Below are 17,945 nucleotides of genomic sequence, written 5' to 3'. Positions count from 1 at the left end.
GGACACCAATAATGTCTTCCTTCACTCATTACAGTCTCTAAAGTAAAACCAAACAATCCACATAGATGATGACTTTCCAAAGAAGAGGATAAACCTCACCATGAATTTAGCAGATTTTCAAGAATATGCAAACACCAAAAATAGTAACAAACCACCTGCCAACACGTGTCATTGACGGAGACGACAGCTCCGTCGAGGACGATAAACACGACGAAGATAAATAAACGTGGAACGCAAACAGAAAAAACGTCGCCGCTTGGTTCTGTAGCGAGGGGCCCCACATTCTCCGGTGAAGAGAGTCCCCTCTTTTCCTATAAATACGTGGCCAGAGTCTGGGAGTCACTTACTCCTTCAAACTTCAGAAACCCAAATCATACACTTCAACGTGTTCGGTGTCCAAAGTTTTCAGGGCCTTACGTGTAGTTGCCTCCTACTTCCTCTGCTGCTCCCCTTATCTTCCATTCTTCTTGGGCTAGTTTGTTCTCCCTTCTTCCCTGTTTCGGTGTTTTTTTGTCGAGTTTCTAAGTTTGTTATACTTCTGAACAATGTGTGGAATACTTGCCGTTCTGGGTTGCTCCGATGACTCTCAGGCCAAGAGAGTCAGGGTTCTCGAGCTTTCTCGCAGGTACTTATGGCTCTCTTTTCTTTCATTTCTTGTGCTTGAAGTAAAGTAACACATGCATGTAGATAGATAAAGATGATTTTGTTGTTGTTGACGATGATCTGGTTTTTCAACGAAGGCCATGCTCATAGTTTTCTGTTAGTTAAAATTGACATGATTGTCATGTTTGCATAGTACAAATGTTACTGTTGGTTCTTGGTAACAACTGGTGCTTTTTCAGATCAAACCGTCTGATATGATGTTAACCAGGGACCCGCAGTTTGTGATAAAATAGTTTTTTTGGGTACAATGATTAGGAGGAGAAAAAAGTACCCAGAAAGTTGTGGAATGACTGAAATGACCTTGGTTTTACTGTGCTAGGTTGAAGCACCGTGGCCCAGATTGGAGTGGTCTGTACCAGCATGGTGACTGTTTCTTGTCCCATCAGAGGCTGGCTATTATTGATCCTGCTTCTGGAGATCAACCTCTGTTTAATGAAGACAAGTCCATTGTTGTCACGGTACGACCTGTTCTTGTTAATTTGTGTATATTCTAGCTTAATTAGTTTGTTTTAAGAAACTCAATTATTGATCAAGGGTTTGTGCTCATAATCTTCAGGTCAATGGAGAGATTTACAACCATGAAGAACTCAGGAAGCGTCTGCCGAATCACAAGTTCCGAACCGAAAGTGATTGTGATGTCATTGCTCATCTGGTGAGGCACCTAAACGGTTTTTCAACACTGATTTGTACCAACTTGTTTGGTAGAACCAAACCATGATAGAGTCTTGATTTTATTTGCATGTAACTATCAGTTTGATCAAGTAATAGGATGATGAGTTTTTGCTTTGATGAACATGTACATCTGTATTTATTGTGTTTCATGATATGTGTATAATTCTGTATTCTCATTATTTCTGTGAGTTTGATGATGATCCAATTTTGGGATGTTGAATTTGTGTGTCATGTACATCATGTTGGTTGCAGTAGCAAAATATTGTATTAACTGTTTCTGTTATCTGTTTTAGTACGAAGAGTTTGGAGAGAACTTTGTGGACATGCTTGATGGCATGTTCTCTTTCGTGCTGCTGGATACCCGGGACAACAGCTTTATTGTTGCTCGTGATGCTATTGGAATCACTTCCCTCTACATGGGCTGGAGTCTTGATGGTAATATTTCTTTACAATAAGCCTTGTTTTTTTGTGATTTTTGTCGTGAATATGTATGTGACATCAAATCATTTCTGTTTATCAAAATCCAGGCTCAATTTGGATTTCATCAGAACTGAAAGGATTGAATGATGATTGTGAACACTTCAAGTCCTTTCCACCTGGTCACCTCTACTCTAGCAAAACAGGTGAACTAAAGAGGTGGTACAACCCCCCATGGTTCACAGAGTCCATTCCATCTATGCCATATGATCCTCTTGTTCTGAGGCGTGCCTTTGAAAACGTAAATTTCATCACTTGAAACTCATACAATACTGTGTTACTTGTACATCTCAAAGAGAAAAATTGTGATTATAGCTTACATGTTGAGTGTAATACATGCAGGCTGTGATCAAAAGGCTGATGACTGATGTGCCTTTTGGAGTTCTTCTATCTGGAGGCTTAGATTCATCTTTGGTTGCCTCTATCACTGCTCGTCACCTGGCAGGCACAAAGGCCGCCAAGCAATGGGGAGCACAACTCCATTCTTTCTGTGTTGGATTGGAGGTGAGATCTATAGTATAAAGGGTGAAGATTTATATTATGGTTTGTTGGCGCTTCTCAGTTCCTAAAGTAGTCTCTTTATATGATTTACAGGGTTCGCCAGATTTGAAGGCTGGAAAAGAAGTTGCAGACTATTTGGGAACAGTTCACCATGAATTCCATTTTACTGTTCAGGTATCTATACAGAACCTGAGTTAGACTTTTAGCCAAAGAGTTTCATTTTGCTTCTATGAAAATCAGTAGCCAAACTGCTAATCATTTGCATTGGTATGTGATAGGATGGAATTGATGCCATAGAGGATGTTATATACCATGTTGAAACATATGATGTTACCACTATTCGAGCCAGCACCCCTATGTTTCTCATGTCACGTAAGATCAAGTCTTTGGGAGTCAAGATGGTGATTTCTGGTGAGGGTTCTGATGAGATTTTTGGTGGATATCTGTACTTCCACAAAGCACCCAACAAGGAAGAGTTTCACCGTGAAACTTGCAGAAAGGTATTGTAAATTTTTATTTATTTATTTCGAACATTTACATGTGTTTGGAATGGAGAGAGATAACAAGGACTTGTTCTTTTCTGGAATGCAGATCAAAGCACTGCACATGTACGATTGCCTGAGGGCAAACAAATCAACATCTGCCTGGGGCTTAGAAGCTCGAGTCCCTTTCCTGGACAAAGACTTTATCAATGTTGCAATGAGCATTGATCCAGAGTTCAAGATGGTAAGAATTAAGGGTAAAAAATAGTTGGGAAATTTTCACACCATAATTGAAATTCTAAAGCAGATACTAATCACTTGGCTTTTAATTTCAGATAAAAAAGGACGAAGGCAGAATTGAGAAATGGGTCCTCAGGAAGGCCTTTGATGATGAGGAGAAGCCTTATCTGCCAAAGGTATACCTTCTTTCTATTTCGACTATTGCGAATAACTTCCAACTTCCCTAGCATGTTGTCTCTTGAAACTAACATATTTTTAATATCTGCAGCACATCCTGTATAGACAGAAAGAACAATTCAGTGATGGTGTTGGGTACAGTTGGATTGATGGCCTGAAAGCTCATGCTGCTCTACATGTAAAGATCTTTCTTAACCCTTTGTTGGAAGTCTTTATTTTTGTTAGGAAGGTCTTGGATCCACCTGGCCACTTATTAACCTGAAACCTATACTTTCAGGTCAATGACAAGATGATGCAAAATGCTGCACATATCTTCCCACACAACACTCCCACTACAAAGGAAGGCTACTACTATAGAATGATTTTCGAGAGGTTCTTCCCACAGGTAATTGGTTGCTAGTTTTCATGATTCATCATTCTACGTTTATGACAGACATACGAGTTAGGGAGCTAACTTGTTATGCTTATTATCCGATTTTGGCAGAACTCGGCTAGGCAAACTGTACCAGGAGGACCAAGTGTGGCCTGCAGTACAGCCACTGCTATTGAGTGGGATGCTGAGTGGTCTAAGAATCTTGACCCATCTGGCAGGGCTGCCCTAGGAGTCCACAACTCGGCTTATGAGAATCAGGCCGCTGTTCCGAGTGGACTAGGGCCTGAAATCATTGAAAATGTTCCCCACATGAAAGTTGGTACCCAAGGAGTTGCAATTGCAAGCTAGTATTCCCTGCTGGAGGACCCAAACATCTGCAAATTTGAGGGTATGCCCTGCAGATTCAAGGGTCATGGTTCTCAGAATTACAAGACTTTAAGAAGATAATGATGCCTAATGTATTATAGTTATAGTCATCATGTAAAAGTTGTTGAAACTGTATCATCCCCTCTATGGTGGATTAAGCTGTTAAGTTTTATAATCTTGTTGTTTTTACGTTTTATAATCATGTTGTAATTTTTGAAAGGATCATGTTGTATTTTATCAGAACCGAGTTTTCGGAGTGTGTTTATCTAATGTTTGAAGATTTAACAGTGTGGATATCCTTGTGCACTTTAGTTTGGAGATGTTTTCTTCAGTACTAGTTTATAGTTCTTAACCACAAATTAAACAAGGGTGAATGAGCAAGAAGGATGCATCTCTTCGCTTTAATGTTACTATCAAGTCTTCCATCAACTCATGAACATGTTATTAACCAGAGCACTTCTCAAGGCATGTTACTAAGATTAACAGGCCCTGTTACTCTGGTATTGAACTATGCCCAGGGAATCAGTAAAAAAAGGGAAAAAAACGTAAAGATGTGGCTGCTGGGATTCGAGCCCAGGTCTCCACGGCCACAACGTGGAATTCTCACCACTAAACTACAGCCACTTTGTTGTGGACTACTGTCTTCTATGATTTATTAATAATAATAGTATACCAAAGAGAATGAACTCATTCGCTTGTTCCAAATACTAAGAGAAGAACGAGAGGTAGAATTAGTGACCTGAAGCCATACATATATATTTTCCCAAAGGTTAAAAGGAGCGACAATTGGAACAATACAGAGGGAAGTCTCAAATGAAAGTATGAATCAATATGATGCACACTGTACAATTGAACAACAAGGTGGCTGTAGTTTAGTGGTGAGAATTCCACGTTGTGGCCGTGGAGACCTGGGCTCGAATCCCAGCAGCCACACCTTATTTTTTGTTTTACCTATTTAACATTCTTGATTAGTAGAGGACTTCTCTAGCAATATATTAAGCATCACAAGATTCTTGATTAGTAAAAGTTCCATGATTGGAAAAATAATGAGGAAAACAAAACCTTATTGCTCCTCACTACTCTAGCAATATATTAAGCATCACTTTACAGATTACAAGATAGAAATTAAGATGCAATTTAGCACCCCCCCTAATTCATGTATCATAAGCTAAATCCTATAGCACTTGTTAGAGAGGACCATCCATTTAGAAGAGCAAAGTAGTGTAAAACAGTTGGTTCCAAGTGTCTGGCAAACCAGGAAGGCACCAATGGCTACAATCAGCTGAACGTGCAGGATTTGCTCTCTGCCCAGGACTCAAATCCCCGCTGTAGATTGAAGGGTGCCCATCTTTTCTGAGCTCCGAAAGCATTGTGATGTCTAGCAGAAATGGAGGGTTGCGCATTTCTCGGATCACACTGTCCATCACTCTCATCTGGTCTGGATATGTCGTCCCCGGATAAACTACCCCACTCACTGTCATCGGTGATGTTTCTCCATAGCAGTTCTTGGTGGTTGTTGGTGTTGCTCCCCCATTCCATTCATTTGGGCTGTCAATTTATCATGTCATTGAAGTAATTGGATACTAAAGTTCATGATAAATACATGGTCGAAACTGATAGTTTGACAACATACCAAGCCAAATCGCATGTAAAGAAAGAAACATTTTCGCTATAAGGCTAAAAAGCTAACACTGCATTTCAATATCTATTCCTGAACTTACTAACCATTTTTACATGTTTTGCTCTTTTGTTTGAAAATGTGTTCGATGATATGTCCAAAATAGAGCGAAGACATCTAGACATAAAAATCAAGCTAACATGTGATATTCTACAAACTAGTAGTTTTGTTTTTTGGAATGAGAAATAGCTAGCTTTGTTATGTCAACATAATGGAGGCCTTGATTGGAGAGATGTGGTCCTCTTTCTCTGTTTAGGAGCACATATAACCAGTTTTGTCATCTTTGAAGATTGCCACCGACAAAACCAATGCTCTTTCTTCCTAATTCTCAGAGCATGGGGCATGTGTTTGCCGCACTACAATTCTTCCCTAAACAAAGGTGTATGTGATTCTAATTCTAACTCAGGACGTAGTTGAGATTTTACATCAGTAACATTTACTCTAATGTCTAAAATTTAAAACAGATATTTGGTGAACCTTATCAACTCTCAGATCAAAATGGACATACAGAAATGGAGTGAATATTTGGTGCTTGGAGCTGGCTGAACCCCCAATACATGTAATGAATGAAGCCTGGAATTTGAACCTAGACAATAATTTGAGGGAGAAGGAGTGAAACTCACTCGTAATGTGTGGGAGATATGGAGAGAAAGAAAACTCGGGTCCTTGTGGTATCGATGTATTTGTCGACCCAATTTGCCCATGTTCTCATTCCTTTCTCCAATGCAGCCAGACGATCCATATCCTTGTAATATTTTCCACCTGATTCCATGTAATCCCACCTACATGTTACCCAAGTCACAAAAACATGGTCAATGGTGAAACACTACTATAGTCACAAATATTATACATGCATTATCACATCTAAAACAATTACTTGCGTGTTTTGCATGATATGTTATATATTTATTTATGTTACATGTTATGTTATCAAACATCGATTTTTGATGATACTAAGATATCAAAATGTGTTATTATACCTTGTGACATGTTATGTCATCGAACTATCTTCTTATATCACATCATATCATATATCTCCTGTTATGTCAGCGAACTATCTAGGTGACATAAATTTTTCGGACTATCTATGTGACATGTTTATGCAAAGATGAAATTGAGTATGTGTCATTGACAATTGATAAGTTGATGTCAACATTATGAACACGGGTAACGAATCTATGCTCACCCTTGGAGACCTCCTGTGTGACTCCACCAATGACCGGTGTTAAACGACAGCACGTCGGCCGACCGCCACGCTTGGCTGTTCTCCGATATATCCTCAAGCCTCAGAACTCTCTTTCCCTCCATCATATCAACGTCCACCAGATATGGAGCTCGGTAGTATTGCAGGGTTACACCATAATCCTGCATTATTGTAGCAAAACCCAAATAAGGGACTGTTTGGATTGGCATGATTCTCTCTTCCCTAGGCCATGACTTTTGTAGACAAGAAACATGATGGGGTGCTATCCAGCCTATCCTGCTGTAATCAACAAATAACCCTTTGGGTCCCTCCATACATTTCCTATGGATTCTTTTGGTCCGTTCAAACTTCACAACATTGTTCAAGAAATGGAGAGAACATAGAAATTCTGCATTTAATTAAAAATGGAGTCTTGAAATATGTTGTTCCTAAAGTCTTAGATGAAATGCAAATTCCCACAAACATGTTCAAGACTTGCTAAAACAAAATGCCAAAACCCAGAATCAAGCAAGCAAGAAAAAGGAGAGACTAACCAAGAAACTGAATGTTGAGAGTGGATCTCCTTTCACCATTTGGGTTTGGGTTTGAGGAGCTGCAGAGTAAATCAAGCAAACCAAAGACTCCCATTGATTCCTCCCAAGTGAATCACCTACAAACATGACTGTTTTCCCTTTCATTTTGAGCAAAAACTCAACCCCATTGAACCTACCAACAACAACAAGATACTAAACAAAGAGTCATCATCTCTAAACAAGAAAAAATAATCACATTTCAGCAAAGACCAGTTTGAGTACTAATCTACCTTGGAAGCTCACAGTTGAGGGGTCTCCATCTATACTTGAGGTACTCAGAATCTGGGCGCCCATACATTTGGCAATTGAACTCAGGGTCTATGATTAAAGGGCACTCAGAAGATTGGTACATTGGGTAAGAGTCATCTTGGACCCAAGTGCCTGCAAACATTGCACAGGTGGTTTGGTTGGTGTGGATCATTGGCCCTGAGCTATGGTGATGGGTGTTGTGGTGGTTCCTCATGCTCATTATCACAGCAGAGTGGGAAGATTGAAGCAGAGCTAGGCAAAAAATAGCTAAGCAACGTAAAAGGGCCATTGGAGAGGGTATTGGGTGGTGAAGAAGAAAAAGCAAAAGCTGCTGAAAAGAAGAAACAGAGAGAGAGAGAGAGAGAGAGAGAGAGTGTGGAGCTATGGTAACTTAAAAAAATTAAAGTTGAAATCTTGGTGCTGCTTGAGGTCTTATATATAAAGAAAAAAAAGGTGGGTGCTTGTTTGGTTTGTTTGGATTTGTTGTGGGTATATATGAAGGTTGCAGAGATTGGTTCACGTGAGGGTGACGGTGGTCTGGTGAGAGGCTGATTTGGACCCTGAAGCATGAGCATGACACTCCCTTCTATCTTACTGGAAAATGTGATAAATCCTTGAGATTGTCTGCAAGTGTTTTTATCCCAATGGGGTTTAAAACTCAATACTAGCCTATCTAGCCTATTTTTCAGTCGAATAATGCTAGATGAACGACATTTTTAGATATTATAGCTTATGTGGTAACTAATGTGGCATAGAGATTTCTACTATATTTAATATTTAAACAAAATTAGAGGAGAATTTTTATTTTTATTTATTTTTAATTAATAACAAAACTAAGGGAAATGTCAAATTCAGGATGGCCAAGATTGTGGCAAGGTCCAGTCTCATTACTTTGCAGTTCCTTATGATGGAGGCAGCTAATGTTGGCTGTGAGGTCATCCCAACCCAAGTTGGTACTATCCCAACCATCTCTATGTTTTGTGATCAAGTGCGTGAGGTCAGTTCTATATGTTATGTCTAGGCGCCACAAAGTTGGATTCTTATCTCCATCAATTATAAAGGGAGCATCTTTCTTAGGAAAGAGCTGCTCCTCCTAGGAAAGCTAGGTAGATGCTCTTTGCTTTACTTACCCACGTCTACATAGAACATAATTCCAGTTTGCTTTGCTACAATATGCTTTATGAAAATAAAATTAAAAAAAAGAGAGGAGAAAGTGAATTGGGTTTTGATCATGACAAAAGCTTTGTAAGGGAAAGTGAGACCCTCTTTGGCTTCTCTTGATTACACTTCATTTCCTCTTAATGAAGTCAAAGTTCATTACATAATCATGCTTTACACTCTTTAGGCGTTGTGGTTTACACAATGCATCCTTATCTAACGCAACTAAACATAATGGAAGAGCTTCCATGCCTATGGCAAAAGCTTTGGCACCTAGAGACATCTTACTCACTGTTTAAGCCCTATCTGAAAAAGTTAGAAAGAAATTTTTGATTTACAACAGGGTGATATATCGAAATTGTGTTTATTTGTAAGAGATTAGTAAGTTTTTGTTGTGCAAGTTCTTAGTACAATATATTTACATAAAGCTTTTATGACAGCTGCATAGAAAAACAGCTCCCTTCCATTATTAGAGGAAATGATGATGGGGATGGTTGTTTTATAAGCTTTCCAAGGTTTCTGATGTAACCAAAATTATGTATGTATACCATAATGACACTATCAAAGTTTTTATAGTGATCAACTATTATAACAAATCTTCAAACTTGCACACAAGTGTATGCTCGTATCAGATATGAAAGCTATAGGCAAATGCCCCATAGAGTAATTAGCAACTTGCAAAGTGTATGTCTAGTTATTCATGGGCAGCCAGCTACCTAAATTGAAATATTTCAACATCCATCAATCATATTTTCTTTCTCCAATCCTACAGATTTGGCTGTCTATGAACACAACATACTTTGATTGAAAATTAAGACCACAGTGCTGCCGACTTGTACAAGAGTAAAATTAGCGAGAAATAGAGCGGTACTGAGTACTGACCAAAATGTATAGGTTGGTCAGAATTTTTGTCACTTGACAAAGCAAGGGAAGTTAGCAACTCCCCTTTCAGTAATATTACTTCAATTTTATCTGGAAATCAGGAAATGTAAACTTCTGGGGATAAGTTATTAGGTGACTGGGTTGGCCGAAAATGTTCAAGCCAATTCTCATAGGTTCTGCCAACTACTTGGCCATCAGATAAATAGAGCACTAATGGGAAGCAACTATTACCTCTAGGACTTCAAAATTAATGAACTAGAAGGAGGAATAATTCTAGATACAAACTATATCGCATCTCTGTCTATTCAGGGGATATTCTGTCTTCAACCTCTCTGTTTCTCTGGCCTAGCCTTGTGTTTAACACATACTTGATAAAGTTATAAAAAAAAAATAAAAAAAAATTTAAACATAAGCATAGCCATTTCTGGCAATTCAAATACCATCTTAGTCTGCCAAATCCCAATGTCCATCACTCCCTAGATGAAAGAACTAAATTGCTCTTTCTTAAGAATCTTCTGCCACTATAAGAAGTTACCTATTCTGAGTTCACCATTGGTTCGAATTAGTAAATCAAGATAACAAACCTCAGCATTTGTAGTATCTTATTCAATGAGGCAAAGTCTTTAACATCAGGGAAGTATTCTAAAACTCCACCCAATGATGATACAAATGAACACAAAGCATGAAAGCACTGTAAACCAGAAAAATCAATTAAAATGGCAATTTTGTGATTGCAGCATGCTGATTATGCTGCACAGAAATAATATTTCAACCTCATCAACCTCCTAAGAGAATAAATTTCCAGCTACACTATAACTAAACCTAATCATTTCAAAGTTCCACGCAGCCAAACAAAACAAAATTACAAATATTGCTTCTTAATGCTTTTCTGAAGGACAAAAACTACAATGTACTTTTACAGCTTGAACTGACCTTGGGTTGAATCCAGTTATCATCAGAAACTGAGATCTCTCAGCACCCGCCGCATGAACCGGAAGGGTTGCCCACCTGGATACATCCCTAATATTTATGCTACAATTAGTCACAGCATATCTTACAGATATATTACAAGACATACAAATTCATCTATCTCATCAATCTGAAGCAAAGCGCAAACGTCAAACAAAATTTGAACATCAGATTAACTCCTTATCATATTGCTAATTAACATTAATCATACAGTTCCATTCTTTCGATAACATACAATTCCATTCTGCAGATGATGCACTACAACAACAAAAAATAGCTACATAGAGATTAGAGAGCCGGGATAACCTAGCAGTCCTGAAACAAGCTACATTGGATAACTGATGCATGTCCTGATTCAAACAATCTCCTGAATCTGCTCTGATGCAGCAACCTCATAGTTGGCATTTTCAATATGGTGAAACAACTGTTAGTACAAAACCACAACAATATATTACCCAAACATACACTTGGAGAGATCCTCTGCAACAAACAGTTAGAAAGTGGACTATGGATAATTCGCTACTGATATTAACTTTGGACACAGCTTCAAATTTCAAATATTCATTTAACTTCGGACTGAATCTTTAAGCCATGCTGATAATACAGGATCAACTTTATCCTTTGACAACAAATCAAAAATCCATTCCATAGTTGATGCATCTCCAGAGATACCCCTCTCACGCATTTCTTCAATAAGACTTGTAGCCCTCGATGTCTCGTTGTTATTGAGAAACCCTCGGATAATTGTGTAATAGGTGCAGCCATCAGCAGAACAGCCTTTTTGCTCCATTTCTCTAAACAACTTTTCTGCTTCAACTAAGATGCCACCATCACAAAGTCCCTTGATCATTATATTGTATGTCCATACATGAGGCAGTACTCCTTTCGATGACAAACCAGAGAAGACGTCTGTTGCAGATTCAATTTTCCCAGCTTTGAACAGAGCTTCAATGATAATATTGTAAGCTACAATATCTGGTTTCAACTTGTTCGCTTCCATCTCTCTAAGCAATTCAATTGCCTTAGAAAGTTGTTGGTTGTTACAGAGGCCATCAAGTATAATATTATAAGTACAATTACTTGGAAGTTGGCCAGAAGCTTGCATCTCAGAGAACAACTTTTCTGCTTCTTGTAGTCTCCCAGCTTTGCAAAAACCATCAATAAGAGTGCTATAGGTAATGGTATTAGGAACAATTCCCCTACGAGGCATTTCGTCGAAAACTTCTTTTGCCTCATGAATCTTTTTCTGCTTGCAATATCCGTTAATCAATATGCTACAGCTATGAACATTAACCATGGAGCCCTTGGCAACCATTAGATCAAAAACTTGTTTCGCCTCGTCCATTTCTCCTCGCAAACAGTGACCATCCATAAGGGAACTGTATGTAATCGTGTTAGGTTCAATTCCTCTTTGAATCATAATCTGAACCACACTTCTGGCTTGCACAACCCTCCCTTCCTTACAAAGGCCATCAACGAGGATATTGAAAGTGATAAGATCTGGAAAGATACCTTGACTCGCCATTTCATTCAACAATCTCCAAGCTTCTTTCCACCTCCCAATATTGCAGACTCCTTGAATCAATGAGTTGTAAGTAATAACGTCCGGAACAATACCTCTACCAACCATTTCTGAGAAGAGGTTCAATGCTTGGTCAACCAGTGCATCTTTGCCCAGACTGTCGATGATGGTGTTATAGGTCACTATGTTAGGCTGGCATCCTCTTTCATCCATCTTCCCGAGTAACTGAATAGCCAGAGTGTTGTTTCCGATCGCGCAAAAGCCCTTGATTAGTGTGTTGAAAGTAAATACATCCGGCTGGCAGTGACCTCCCTCCACCATTTTGCTGAAAAGTCGCGCTGCATCAGCCACTCGATTTCGGAGAACAAAGCCGTGAATTAGAGTGTTGAAGGTTGTGACATTTGGTTCAAGACCCAATTTGAAGAAGTGGGCCAAGACAGACAAGGCATACTCCATCTGGTTCAAATGACAGTAGCAATTGATGGTAATGTTGAGAGTATAAGCATCAGAAGCGATTCCCACGAGACCCATTTGTCTCTTCAAAGAGAGGACTGCTGGAAATTGTTTGAGTTTGACAAGTTGGGTCAAAATTTTATTGAAAGGGAAAACAGGAGGCAGAGGACGCGACTGAATCATTTCATCGAACACCTTCAAGGCATCCTCAACATTACTCACTCTAGGCAAGGGTCGACGGTTTTCTCTAGATATGCTTGTGGGTTGAGAATGAAACAAAGCAGCAATAAGGGTAGAGTGAAGAAATGGCATACCTCCTGTGGCATTGCTGTTGCTATAAAAATAACAAGAGAAACGCACAACTGATTTGCACATCATCTTCACCAATTCTTCACGCTCAATTCAACAACTTGAAAGAAAAAAAAAGATGAAGCTTGATTCGATTTCTGATGGAAGTGTTTGTTCGCCCAAATTATAGGCCTTTTGTTAACTATAGGTCTTGTTGTAAGGGTAAGTCTTGATGAATGAGGATCCGGCTCTTCTAAAGTGAGGAGTCTGTGATTCAGAGGACTTGGCTTCTCTGAGAAGTTTTGCTCAGATCTGCTTGGATTTCAATACCAAGCTGCCGCATCATCTAAAACTAATCTAAGGGCCAGGAATGAAAAACTGTAGAATACCTATTTTACACCAACCACACCGAATCAACTACCAACTTCTTCTGCAGAAAGAAACCTCTTCTTTCACACAAAATGGTCTTATTCGGAATGTGTAACCTTCAACGCATTTCCGGTTAAGGGCACCCTCTTCTCGCAATTACGCCGGCGACAACCACTCGCAAGCAGATCTGAGTAAAACTTCTCCAAGCAGAGAAGCCAAGTCCTGTGATTCAACCACAATACTCATCGGATCCGGCTCCTATAAAACTTGTTGAGCCTGTAAATTTAGTTAAAGTTCTTAAAATCTGGACTCTTTGTATAATGTAAAGGTCATAAAAATTAACACATAATTCTTTTATTGTTGAAGGAAAAATACCTTATGTGTACCTTCGTCAAAGTAACTGACGAGAATAGATTAAGGCATTAGTGATTAACGGATGTAACGGTTCAATTAGTTATATCAGTCATTATGTATATTGTTATTACCATTGATTATCGTCGTTATGTGCGTGCAATTACCGTTAAAATTCACCTCTATATAAAGAGAGTTTCTAATGAGAATGAGTAGACCTTGTTCCATTTCATATTTTCTATAACACGTTATCAGCACTTTGGCTTCACTGAGTCTGATACGCTAAAGAAATATGAAAAAAAACCCTAATTTTGTTTTTTCTCCGCCGCGCTCTCTCCAACACGCAAGATAGCATCACCAGCGCCCCTACCTCTCTTCTACCTCTTTCGTTTTTTTTTCTCTGTTCCTTTTCTTTGCATTTTATTATGTTTTGTCTGATAATTATTTTTTCTGCACCAATTAAAGGAACGCACAGAAGAAGAAGAATGGGCGCAGTCACCCTCATCAGATTGGCAACTCCGCCCCCAAGCGCCGCCCACAGCTCCTGCCCGGAGCAACTCCGGCGCTCACCCTCAGCCCGGCCTTCCAGATCGGACAGCACCACGTACAAGGCTAGCACAGATCTCCGGCGCGAACCCAACACGTCGCCGACGGACCCCTGCCCAGCCCAGCATTGTGCGCCGCGTCGGCCACAACAAAGCCGCCTATCGAGCCGCTCAGGACAAGATCGCTCCACCCGAGCTCCGATCGGGACTGGCTCGATCCGAATCCGGCAATAGAGCCCTACCCGGCGTTAGATCCAACCCTACCCGAAAAAAATGGGTTTTATCCTTTTCTGGTAAATCAGATATTTACAAAGGTAATTTCACAAAGTTACCAAGTGATAGTTTTAAGAGTTACTGTTTACTATTACAGATTTACTCTTTATTGTTTACTGTTTTATGGAAATTAAAATGGTAAAACAGAAAAGTAATTCCTGATTAAGTTATTTACTATTTTACGGTAACACCATCTTTTACTTATTATTTGTGATTAATTATAATGAGTATATCACTGTATATGTGGTTACATGTTACTAATCATAAAAATCTTATTGTGTTTGCATATGATATACCCATTGCCGTGTGACGATCAACATATCAATTTGGGTGGCAACCCGATCAAAATGTTCATTGCGAGAGAAAGCACATCATACGCAGTCTATTTGGTAGACTCACAAGTATGATTTACGTTACAGTTGCCGCTTTCGTTAAATTTTATGCTAATACATGATATTTAGCATGTTACTTAAAGAATTATTTTGTGATCGTTGTGACATGTTACAATGTTATATACTATGCATATGCAATTTAATTATTTATTAGCATATCATATAAATTGTGTTGCTATGATGAACCAAATTGATAGCATCAAAATGACAAACTTGTGATGAAGCAATTTCACAAAGCATCGGGAAAGAACGTGACCACTATGAATCTTGGTCCTTAAATCTAATTCATATATCTTGGAAATTGATTAACGTGGATGTCTCTATGACTGGATAGAAAAGAATGATAATGAAATTTCATGAGCGTATACGGTAAAAAAAATGATTAAACTGTAAATTTTATTGTGGTAATGAAATTTCATATTCGAAACCAAGATTCTGCATCTTGGAATATTATAGTACTTGTGGATGTCTATTGAGACTGCGACACTCATATATCTTCTCCTTACTCTATTTCACAAATGGGTGAACCATCATAGCTGAACTTACATCACTGGACTCTGTAGCAGTTGAGTACCAATTTGTTCCTCTATTTAGCCAATAAAGGCTCGAGCATGGTAAAATTATGGAAACAGCTTTCCATAAGTAGTTTAATTAGCATTTCTTAAACGACAATGTAAGGTCTGTCAGGATAAAGACATTTCCTAAACATATGCATAGTAAAAGAAATCCCAAAGCAAAGAGTAATTACCATGTACGTGTAGATTTATACAATCGTTCAAAAGCATGGGGAACAATATACAATGTGAAAGCACCACGTGCAAGAGGGTCTCTATGAGAAGAGACATGAGCAGTCAAGTACCCTGCCACCATTGTGAATTAACAAAAATATTTATATAAACATTGCAAGCTAGCAAAGAATTAGCTGCGACTTATAGAAAGTATAGAGAATCATGGAAGCATGAGGAATTGAAAAAGTATTTTCAACCCAAGATTGAAAAAGGATTTTCAATCCCTAGAGGCTTACCATACAGAAGATAGAGATGACGCGGATGTCGATCCAAGAAAGTTTCAGACTTCGGTTAATCTGTTATTAATTTCCAAGATATTCTTGTTTAATTAGACTGTTGGTTTAGTCTTACCGTTTATGTGGATATTGTTTGATGAATTAGATGAGATCTTGATTTGATTATCGTTGGCCCATTATGTTCCGAATTATATTCAAAAGCATTGAAATTTATTCGATATTTACTACATATTGGTCACATATCAAATTATTGTTCATAAGAATTGCTGCTCTTACAACTCTTAGTATATATTATACGGGCCCACCACCCTAAATCATAAAGTCTATTGTACCTGACAATGCTACGAGTTAACATCAAAAGAACTTGATGACTATTGCATGTCTATAAAGATCAATGTATAACATCTTGTACCCTAAAGGCATACATGAAATGGCTTCACATATGCCACCATATCTAGGTACTGGTTATGCGCACCAACCTACATATACAATCTTAGGGTTATGCAATAATGCACGCAACCTTATTTATTCGTTTTTAGGTCCACTACTAGCCTAAAAAAATCTTAGGGGAGATAAGAAAAAAGATTTTCTAAGGGAACGACAGGAATTGTCGTGGTTGCCCCACTCTGTCTCATCTTGATCCCCACATAATCGATACCTTGAACGTAACAGTTTCGATGCCTGATACGTTTATAGATATTGTTGAAGTGACGAGATCACACATGTTAGCTGCAAATGCCTGCAAGGATAAAAGTCCCCAATAAGGGGCACGTCGCTGCAGATAGAGGCGATGCAACCACACTTAGTGGAGGTGTGGTTGAGGCCGTGACTCTCTAAGGGAATAGGGGGAGGCCACTTGGTTCGATCAATACTTGCCTAAAGGAATTGGGTAAGTAAGGCACAACCTCATCAATGTAAAGAATCTCTCTCATGAGATTGTCTTTGATTACAATTATGTCCATGAATCAATACTGGAGGACGCTCCGATGTTTAAAATGATTCCAGAGACAAAATCTCAACATATTACGAGAGTATATACACATTGATGATTCACACTGTTGCTCAAGGAATCATAGAGCACGAAGGTATCGAACCACGCTCTGTTGAAAAATGTTAACAAAGAGCATATTGGCCTACATAAAAGTGCGATCCAGGAAGAACTAGATTCTCTGACAAAGAGACAGATATTTGGTTTGGTAGTGCTAACCTTACCAAGTGTAAAGCCCGTAGGACATAAAAAAGTCTTTGTCATAAAGCGTAATGAGAAGAATGAAGCCCTAAAGAAAGAGGCCCGCCTTGTGGCGCCAAGGTTTCTCGCAACGCTCTGGATTGACAACGAGGAGAAATAATCTCCCATAATGGAAATGCAGCTCATCTATGTGGTTACTATTTATCTCCATGGGGATCTTGATTTGGAGATATCCATAAAAGTGCCCGATGGCCTTAAACTATCCAACTCAAGTAATCCTAAACCACAGAGTGCGTTTGTAATTAGAATTGAAACGCTCACTTTATACAAGTGACTACTTGAGTGGAAAGGGATACAAAATTATGAACTATGCCCTTGCGTACTCATAGAGGAAAGAGTTCCGGATTTGCAATTATAGTTATCTATGTTGATGATAGGAACATAGTAGGTACTCTTGGAGAAGTAAGAGAAACCACGAGCTATATGAAATCTGAATTGAGATGAATAATCTTGGGAAACTCGGTTAATAACGAGTTTGTGGAGTATTAATCCACCAGTCTGCATGTGTCCAAAAGATTCTTAGGCGATTTACATGGACAAAATGCATACTGTTAGCACTCCCAATGATCGGTTGTTGTTTGGATGTAAAGGAAAATCCATTTCGTCCAAAGGAAGATGACCAAGAAGGGTAGAGAAATGAAAACTCTTTTATAAAAGTGCAATAGGCACAATATTGTACTTAGCCCAATGAACACGACCGAGTAATACATTCTCATTTGAACTTGTTCAAGCGCCAACGCAACGTCACTAAAATGTATCATGATACATAAAGAAACCATTGACTTAGGTTCATCATATCCCAAAAGCAAGTCGAAA

General features: G+C 38.8%; 3 protein-coding genes and 2 non-coding genes across 5 annotated transcripts in view; 2 read left to right on the top strand and 3 right to left on the bottom strand.

Moving 5' to 3' along the window:
• Positions 1–266: 266 nt before the first annotated feature.
• On the top strand, positions 267–4,233 carry LOC101307970 (asparagine synthetase [glutamine-hydrolyzing]-like). The gene is made up of 13 exons (XM_004294250.1): positions 267–625; positions 983–1,121; positions 1,220–1,315; positions 1,629–1,770; positions 1,863–2,053; positions 2,155–2,316; positions 2,407–2,487; positions 2,592–2,813; positions 2,905–3,039; positions 3,131–3,211; positions 3,304–3,390; positions 3,490–3,597; positions 3,697–4,233. The coding sequence occupies exons 1-13, from the start codon at positions 546–548 to the stop codon at positions 3,931–3,933; spliced, it is 1,761 nt and encodes a 586-aa protein (XP_004294298.1). The 5' UTR covers positions 267–545; the 3' UTR covers positions 3,934–4,233.
• A 270-nt stretch (positions 4,234–4,503) lies between these two features.
• TRNAH-GUG lies at positions 4,504–4,575 on the bottom strand. The gene has a single exon. It is a non-coding gene; the product is annotated as a tRNA-His (tRNA).
• A 237-nt stretch (positions 4,576–4,812) lies between these two features.
• Positions 4,813–4,884, top strand: TRNAH-GUG. Its single transcript has one exon. It is a non-coding gene; the product is annotated as a tRNA-His (tRNA).
• A 59-nt stretch (positions 4,885–4,943) lies between these two features.
• Positions 4,944–8,024, bottom strand: LOC101308265. The gene is made up of 5 exons (XM_004294251.1): positions 7,636–8,024; positions 7,367–7,538; positions 6,816–6,994; positions 6,253–6,411; positions 4,944–5,499 (listed from the first exon to the last, which is right to left on the bottom strand). Exons 1-5 carry the CDS (start codon positions 7,941–7,943, stop codon positions 5,157–5,159), a joined length of 1,161 nt encoding a protein of 386 aa, XP_004294299.1. The 5' UTR covers positions 7,944–8,024; the 3' UTR covers positions 4,944–5,156.
• Positions 8,025–11,018: 2,994 nt separating this feature from the next.
• The window catches only part of LOC101307680 (pentatricopeptide repeat-containing protein At1g12300, mitochondrial-like), an 11,536-nt gene continuing 4,609 nt past the window's right edge, over positions 11,019–17,945 (bottom strand). The window contains exons 5-6 of the mRNA XM_004295723.1: positions 11,241–12,972; positions 11,019–11,087 (exon numbers count right to left, since the gene is read on the bottom strand). Coding sequence (XP_004295771.1) covers positions 11,019–11,087; positions 11,241–12,972 — 1,801 coding nt within the window. The remainder of the gene's footprint in view (positions 11,088–11,240; positions 12,973–17,945) is intronic.

The sequence above is a fragment of the Fragaria vesca genome, linkage group LG3 (genome assembly GCF_000184155.1).
Source record: "Fragaria vesca subsp. vesca linkage group LG3, FraVesHawaii_1.0, whole genome shotgun sequence".
Classification (NCBI taxonomy): Eukaryota; Viridiplantae; Streptophyta; class Magnoliopsida; order Rosales; family Rosaceae; genus Fragaria; species Fragaria vesca.
The sequence above is the reverse complement of the archived record's forward strand: the minus strand, read 5'-3'. Positions and strand labels throughout refer to the sequence as shown.